Raw genomic sequence first — 8,929 nt, 5'->3', positions numbered from 1 at the left:
TCCTATTTATGGTGGACTTGGAAACTCAATGTTGATGACCATGCAAGATGGAGGGAAATCAGCTCAGATTGAACTGTGGCATGGACAGGAGGAATTAGGCCACCAAATAAGATATAAATAGGATAAGACAATTAAGTTCCTTACTCCAAAGAATAAGAAAATGAATTCACGTGAAGTTGCTGAACTGTCGTGACAAAAGTCTAAGTGCTTATAGGAAACATAACATCAGTCTCTATTGTAAGCCAGCAAAAATTCACTTGCTCTTAGCAGTGGGAAGAGGCTGGTATTGTAGTATAGATGAAGGATGCTGAAGTGCTCTTGGTGAAAGGCAGCAATACAGTGATTTATCTGTTGAGTGTTTTGATAATGGCACATCAGAGAAGACATCCAGCCCTTTATTTTTTCATGAGTTGTGTCTCTCTTATTAGAATTTCTCATTCCCCTTGGCTGACTTTTCTTTGGCAGCATACTGTATATTGTACATATATATATATATGTATAAAATATAGCCAGCATCACCTTCCACACTAGTCTGAAGCAACAACTTCTAGTGTCAGTACTCAAAGTGATCACATAAAGCCCCATAAAAATAAGGGACTTCGATATTTTCACACTGGTGGCTGAAATCGATGAATGTTTGTTGTGCTGAAAAATAAGATGCCACTGCTGATCTTTTAGCTGAATGAAATGGTAACAACAATAAAATAATTTTTCCTAGCTGAAGTAGAAAAATTCCATCCTGCGTTTCCTGGGGGTCAACCTGAGTACAGGGAGAGCATGGGAAGACCTGGTCCCTCATGTACCCAACCCAAGTCATGATCGAGAAGTTTGCCTTTTTGATGTATAAACTATATGGGACACGATGTTCATCACAATACTCACATGATATGTACACAATAATTGAGTGGGCATATTCAGGAAAGGAACTGCCACAGGCAGTTAGTTCTGTGGGGATTTACCTGCTACTGGGGAATGCAAGTTCCTTAGGTGATACTCTTCTTAAAGAGTTTTTGTTTGTTTGTTTGGTGTTTTTTGTTTGTTTGTTTAAATAGAAAAGAAAACGAAAAGGAAACAAAGCAGGGAGAGAATGTGTAAATGCATGTGAAAATAAGTGTATTGAAATATGAGTGCATTGGCAGACACTTGGGAGGATTGATCAAACTGATCGATTTGTTAAGCAGTGGGATATAGACTGTGGGAACAGGAAGGTGAGTGTTGTGTGTGGACATTACAACATCAGTGCAATAAATTGATCGTCATTAGTACTGAAACTGCAATAATCATTCCATTATATTGGTGGTGACAACTGACATGAATTCATATTCCGGAACTTGCCTCCAATTTGTAAGTCTCCTTGGGGAAGTTGAAATCATGTTGGAACTTTAAATTAACCTCTGTCATTATCAGCAACTTCTTCTATCCTCTTTCACTCTCTATTCTAGCTTGGAGAAAACTACGTTTTCAAGCAGCTTTTAAATGACAATGAGAACAACGTGTGTCTGCAGTGGGTCTTTCAATAACTGCCTTTTAAAATTGATTTTTATGATTTTCACAAGTATCAGTGTATGTACTCTGTAACAAAGAAACATATTCACACTGCCTCACTGTGAGCACCTGCCTAGTTTCCTCAGGCTCCTTTCCTCTCCTTTCAGTGGGAAGCGATAAGCAGGACCTGGCTCCCAGCTTCTGCAGCAGCCTCCAGCAACCTTCAGCCAGCATCTGCACTTACTTTATTTCCATTTAACCTGGCAATTTAAATCCTTGAAGCAAGGCACTGGGGCTGTTCCACAACAGCACTGTATGGAGGAACTCCAAGTCTTCCCCAAATGCTGCTTATTAATTGCATTTGAATGTTTACATTTATAATGAGCCTTTTGAAATCAGTAGGAAGGTGCTCAGTGCTTTGAAATGGCTTGAGTGGGGCAGATTGCGTTAAGACAGCGGTGGTGATGGAGATGTGTGCTTTATTTGTAGCCAAATTCTACTCTGGGTTACCTCAGTGAGACATGGTGTAAGCTGGAATTCAGTCCATCTGATCAAGGATCATTTACACCTTTGCTGGTTGAGGTGGCCCACTGGCAGCAGGACAGACAGTAGGTTGGAAAGGGCCTTCAGCTTTCTTTGATTGGGATGGTAGTGGTATCCAGCATTTACTGGACTTACAGAAAAGAAATGCTCCTCTGTACCCTTGTTTAGGGTTTGTTAGCCAGTGCATTCGGTGACCATAATCACAAGTGCATTGGCCTACATATGCAAGAGTAGAGTTACGTACGGGCTGTTTTCTTAACCTCTGTCTTCACCTGGGAGCTTTATTGAGTGGTTTTATTTTCTTCACTGTATTTTGCCTGTTTTCAATATCTGGATATGTGTGTGCATATGTATATGTGTATGCAATTGCACCTAATTAGCTATTACTCTTCCTTAATTTTGATTTTTCTGAAGGTATCTGTATGTAATGTAATGACTGTGTAGTGACATTTTTATTCTACTTATTCTTGGTGGCTCAAATTTCATCAAACATTCTTAGCTGCCCATAGGGGAAAAAAAAAAAAAGTAACATTTGACAGGCGACATACATATGAAAATCCTGTCTCCTTTCCAAACATTAGATGAAAATGAGTTTTCCAATATGCTCTGAAAACAAAACAAATAAATTTCGGCTTAATAGGAGCTTCTGATAAATAAAAAGAGTAATTTCTGTATGTGGTTCATCCTTTTCTGTAAACTTACTCAATTGTGTGTGTCCAATTTTAATTTTTTTTCACTGTGATTATTCTGAATTGTGTGCATATGGGTACAGATATGGTAGGGTCTTACAGGAGTTTTTTATGTAAAAGAAGTGTACATACATACATACACATAGTTACATATATGTGCATGTATGTGCACATGCATACATACTGTGCACACACGTGTGAAAATAGCCAAAACTGGTGTGGTTGTATATGTGTGTATAGTGTTTTCCCTTTCTGTTATGTTTTCCATAAATGTATGTTGAATAAATATTACATAGTTTTTATTTTAATTACAAATTTAAAAAGTAATTTTGACATGTCACTTCACAGTACAGGTTTTATCTCTTGATCAACTAGTTCCTGTTTTCTCTCTCTGCCACAGGGTGAAAGAATGATGTGATGGAGGTGAATATGGGCCGCTGGTCAGGCTCACGGCTACCTCCGTCATGCCTTGCCCTTCTGATTGTCAAGTTCCTGGCCTCCATTTGCCAGATAGTTCACGGGACTGCCCCACTCGGCTTTCACTTCACACATTCCACTTACAATGCTACAGTGTACGAGAATTCTGCAGCCAGGACCTATGTCAACAGTCAGACGAGGATGGGCATTACCGTGGCTGACCTTTCATGGGATATCAAGTACAGGATAGTGTCCGGTGATGATGAGGGTTTTTTTAAAGCAGAGGAAGTCGTCATTGCTGACTTTTGCTTCCTCAGAATAAGGACTAAAGGTGGAAATTCTGCTATATTGAACAGAGAAATCCAGGACAACTATTTATTGATGGTAAAAGGGTCTGTCAGAGGAGAGGACTTGGAAGCATGGACAAAAGTGAATATCCAGGTTTTGGATATGAATGACCTAAGACCTTTGTTTTCACCAACCACTTACTCCGTTACGATAGCAGAGAGCACTCCTTTAAGGACTAGCATTGCACAGGTGACCGCAACAGATGCAGATATTGGGTCCAATGGTGAATTTTATTATTACTTCAAAAATAAAGTTGATCTCTTCTCAGTTCATCCTACAAGTGGTGTTATCTCCTTAAGTGGCCGGTTAAACTACGATGAGAAAAACAGGTATGATCTTGAGATTTTGGCAGTGGACCGTGGGATGAAGCTTTATGGAAACAATGGCGTAAGCAGCACTGCCAAGCTTTATGTTCACATTGAACGTATCAATGAACATGCCCCAACAATAAATGTAGTAACCCATATTCCCTTCCCATCAGACAAGGAACCTACCTATGCAGTTGTTAACATTGATGACCTAGATGAAGGAGCCAATGGAGAAATAGAATCTGTTTCTATTGTGGCTGGAGATCCACTGGAACAGTTCTTTCTGACTAAAGAAGGTAAATGGATGAATGAGTACAAAATCAAAGAAAGAAAACCTATTGATTGGGACAGCTTCCCATACGGTTACAACCTGACTCTCCAAGCAAAGGACAAAGGATCTCCTCAGAAATTTTCAGCGGTCAAACTGGTCCACATTGCTAGTCCCAAGAAAGAAAGTATCCCCATGAAGTTTGAAAAGGAAGCATATGATGTTCTGATCAGTGAATTTTCACCTCCTGGAGTGGTGGTTGCAGTAGTTAAGCTGGTGCCTGAACCACAGAGTGTGGAATACAGAATATTCCCAAGTGAAGAGGCTGAGTATTTTAAGATCAATCCCAAGACAGGCCTTATTACTACTGCTCGTCCTTTGAAAATCATTGAGAAGGACCTCTATGAATTAGAAGTATATACGAACAAAGACGGTGATTTAAAAGCACGGGTTACTGTCAGATTAGAAGATGCCAACGATCACACTCCAGAGTTCCAGCAGCTCTCGTACAGCTCATTCGTCAATGAAAGTGTTCCTGTGGGATCTAGTGTTTTGGCAGTTTCAGCAGTTGATAAAGACAGGGGAGAAAATGGATACATCACATACAGTATTGCCAGTCTGAACTCACTACCTTTTACGATAAACCAGTTTACAGGTGTCATCAGCACATCTGAAGAACTGGATTTTGAGTCTTCACCAGAAAGCTACAGGTTCATTGTGAGAGCTTCCGACTGGGGTTCTCCCTACCGCCATGAAAGTGAGGTGAATGTCACCATATACATAGGCAATGTCAATGATAACAAACCCCTCTTTGAAAAAGTGGCCTGTCAGGGAGTGATTTCTTCTGATTTTCCTGTTGGTGGTCACATCACTGCTGTTTCTGCAATAGACATAGATGAGTTAGAGCTGGTGAAGTACAAAATAATCTCTGGAAATGAACTTGGCATTTTTTATTTAAATCCTGACTCTGGTGTCCTGCAACTTAAAAAATCTCTAATTAATTCTGGCATAAAGAACAGCAGTTTTGGTCTTAAGATAACTGCAACTGATGGAGAGAACTTTGCTGATGCTATGTTTGTTAATATTTCAGTAGTTCATGGCAAAGTGTCTTCAAAAACCTTTAGCTGTAGAGAAACTAGAGTTGCTCAGAAGCTAGCAGAAAAATTACTCAAAAAGGCAAAAGCAAATGTGAAGCTGAATTTGGAGGATGGTTTTCTCGATTTTTATTCGGTAAACAGGCAGGCACCACATTTCGACAAATCCTTCCCTACTGATGTAAAGGTTTCGGAGGATCTGCCAGTTGGTGCCACCATCCTGAGGATAAAAGCCTATGATGCAGACTCAGGCTTTAATGGAAGAGTACTTTATACAATTTCTGATGGTAATGAGGATAGTTGTTTCAACATTGACATGGAGATGGGAATACTTAATGTTCTCATGCCCTTGGACCGTGAAAAAACAGAGCTTTATCATCTTAATATTACAATTTATGATTTAGGAAATCCACAAAAATCTGCATGGAGACTGTTGACTGTCACCGTGGAGGATGCAAATGATAACAAGCCTGTTTTTTTACAGGACAGTTACTCAGTTAATATTTTAGAAAGTACAAGTCTTGGTACAGAGATTATCCAGGTAGAAGCCAGGGATAAAGACCTGGGATCTAATGGTGAAGTAACTTACTCAGTACTGACAGACACCCAGCAATTTGCTATCAACAGTTCCACAGGAATGGTGTATGTGGCAGATCAGCTAGACCGGGAAGCAAAAGCAAACTATACACTGAAGATTGAAGCTAGGGACAAAGCAGAGAGCGGCCATCAGCAGTTTTCTGTTGTGCCTCTGAAGGTTTTCTTGGATGATGTTAACGATTGCTCTCCAGCTTTTATACCATCTAGCTACAATGTGAAGGTCCTTGAGGACCTGCCGGTTGGCACTGTCATAGCTTGGTTGGAAACTCATGATCCAGACCTGGGCTTGGGAGGCCAAGTGCGTTACTCACTGGTGAATGATTACAATGGGAGGTTTGAGATAGACAAAGCGAGCGGCGCCATCCGCTTGAACAAAGAGCTCGATTATGAGAAGCAGCAGTTCTACAACCTGACCGTCCGTGCAAAGGACAAGGGGCGCCCGGTTTCTCTCTCTTCCGTTTCTTTTGTGGAAGTTGAAGTGGTGGATGTAAACGAAAATCTTTATACCCCATATTTTCCTGAATTTGCCGTCGTCGGATCTGTAAAGGAAAACTCCCGCATTGGTACAAGTGTTTTGCAAGTTGTTGCTCGAGATGAGGACTCTGGAAGAGATGGAGAGATCCAGTATTCCATCAGGGATGGCAGTGGCCTGGGGAGATTCAGCATAGATGAAGAAACTGGTGAGTTTTGTTGGTAATTTTCTTTTTTCTTCATAGAGAATTTTTGCAAAAGCAAAGCATAGGCGTAATTGTTCTCAACCCTTAACAAGAAGTTTAGTTCTTCTTACAGCATTTTTCAGGTACAACAATGACATGATTTAATTACCTCGATACATTTATCATTACGTGGGTGTGAAATAATGCACATTTCTTTTCAGTAGCTGTGTGATGACTCCATTTAGGAAGCAGTGATAGTTGCAGAATAAAACTCACTTTCAGTGAATGTATTATCTGTTGATCTTTATAAATTGCTCAGGTCACCTCCACAAAGTCACAACAACTTGTGACTTTGAGTCCAGTGTTAAACCCAATGAAAGGAAATAAGGAACATGAAACAAGAATTGTTTTGTCCTAAAACCTCTTTGTGGTCTTGTTTTTGTTGTTGGGAGTAATTTTTTCATAAGAGTTAATCTGGAATGATATGTCATTCTTTGTAGCGTGGTGTTCATCAACACTGGTGTGCTTCTGTAAAGATAGAAATCGAGGGAAAGATTCATAGCTGTAAATGATCTGTGCTAGCTTTCCTTTGGTGTTGGTAGTATTAAGAACTCTATTGGAAAATGTTGAAAATACTAAGTATAAATGTATAAGGCATCTAGTAAAAAACAAATTGGCTGTTTAAATGTCGGATGGTTGTTGGGAGTAATGGTGCAGCTGTGCACCACTAGAAGTAGTGAAGGAATTAGAAAATATTAGTCAACAGTTTCAAAAAATATATTAAATATGTTAGGTCTGTGGGCTTACTGTGGTTTAAGCAGACTTTCAATGTCTTTTTCTAAAGCTTTTAATTGAGAATGTGGTATTAAACATAAGATTAAAATGTATGTTTTGGCAAATTCAAACTGTTTAATCAAATGTCAACTTTCTAAACTGAACATTATGAAAAACAGACGACATTACAAATGCTGTGGCTCGCATCTAAGCATAAGCAGTGAAAAATATTTCTATTCTATTTGTGCTATAGTCTCTCTGCTGCAGCTGTGCACAGATGAAGCAGTCAAAACCTTATGTCCAGAAACATCAAACTTGAGTGTCAGAAGCCAAGACAACACCTACCCCTAATTTCCAGAAATGTTAATAACTCACATGTCCTACAGTGGTAATAGCAAGTGAAGGCATTCAGGCAACACTATTTAAGGCAATTGAATATAGGTTTCAATTTTAAACTCCTGCATTTGAAAATTTTGCCCTACCTGCCTATTGATTAACATCAACTTGATCTAAATGGGTTCTGTATCAAGCAATGGGATATTGGTCCAAATGCTGCAGTATTGATTTGGAAATCTCAGGATTCAACATTTATTGAACTTACAGGAATTGATAGGGAGAGTAATAGTGCATGTCATTCATTAGTAAAATAACCACTTTTTTTATCCTATACCTGGACTAGTAGAGGTGATAGCCAAGACTAAGTTAGGGCCCTCATTCCGTAAAACAGAAATCATGTTTTGAAGTGCATGGGAATTGTACTCAATATTCCACAGTAAATATACATAGTTTTTTCCCCCAAAATTTAAATCTGTTTTGTGAAAAGAGTCGAAAACCTCCCAAGATGCAAGTATTTGTCTGCCTTTCACTCTTTCACAAGTGTTACAAGAAAATGAACCAACCTGTGCTATTTCACTAAATTGTTCCAGAAGAGACTTGATAATCCAGCAGATCAAAAGGTTTTGGATTATTCTTCTGTTTTTCCCAAATTTTCAACACAATGGAAGCCTTAGTGAAAGCAGCTCAAAGAACACTTTGGGTGCAGCTGCAGCCAGGGCAATGTGGAGAGGAGGACTTAGGGGCTCTGGAGTTACTCTGGGTCGTGCTGTTGTAAGCTGAATGCAGAATTTGACCTTCTGTGTCAAGTAGAACGCAACATTAATACTCTGCTATTGAACTGGTGGCAACTTAAATGCTGCTGAATGATGAATCAGCTTTCTAGCTGTAGAAAAGGGCTCAAGTCACATATTGAATTAATTTATAAAGAGATAGCCGTTTATTTACTTTCAGCACAGTTCATTTGTCACTTTTAAACTGACCGACTCTATTGGCTTATGTACTGTCTCTCCTGAAATTTGTGAAGGTAAGCAGGAGCAGGAAGTACAACAAATCAATATTTTTGGCTGCTACCTTAATGAAAAGACGACTGCTGCATCCATTATAATCATTAGTATATAAACTGGGCCAAATTCATCCTGATATGTGAGCAAGCTGGACTGCAAGGAAGTCTGTGCTTTCAGCAAAATTCTGCTCAAGTGCTGAGTGAGATGTGCCTGTGCTCCCTGAGGCACATTGATACCAAAGAGGGGAAGTGATGCAGAGATACCTGAGGGGAAGCAGGACTGCATGGTGAATCCACACTGCACCATGCTGCCACGCATTTGATGTCATTATAACTTCTTCTTGTTCCAGTATAGATGTATAGAGGGGCATATAGGTGCATCTGGAAAAGGGGAGGCTCAGGGGAGGTCTT

The 8,929-nt window shown here is 39.6% G+C and overlaps 1 protein-coding gene across 8 annotated transcripts in view; it reads left to right on the top strand.

The window, feature by feature from the left end:
* Positions 1-8,929, top strand: part of FAT3 (FAT atypical cadherin 3) — a 412,789-nt gene that overhangs the window by 91,857 nt on the left and 312,003 nt on the right. For all 8 annotated transcript variants that reach the window (XM_027897770.1, XM_027897769.1, XM_027897771.1 and 5 more), the window contains exon 2: positions 3,118-6,429. In XM_027897770.1, the coding sequence (XP_027753571.1) occupies positions 3,135-6,429 (3,295 nt within the window). In that variant the 5' untranslated portion in view covers positions 3,118-3,134. The remainder of the gene's footprint in view (positions 1-3,117; positions 6,430-8,929) is intronic.

Source organism: Empidonax traillii, unplaced genomic scaffold (assembly GCF_003031625.1).
Source record: "Empidonax traillii isolate 1590-97213 ecotype Southwest subspecies unplaced genomic scaffold, ASM303162v1 scaffold560:size1140492, whole genome shotgun sequence".
Classification (NCBI taxonomy): domain Eukaryota; kingdom Metazoa; phylum Chordata; class Aves; order Passeriformes; family Tyrannidae; genus Empidonax; species Empidonax traillii.
The sequence above is the reverse complement of the archived record's forward strand: the minus strand, read 5'-3'. Positions and strand labels throughout refer to the sequence as shown.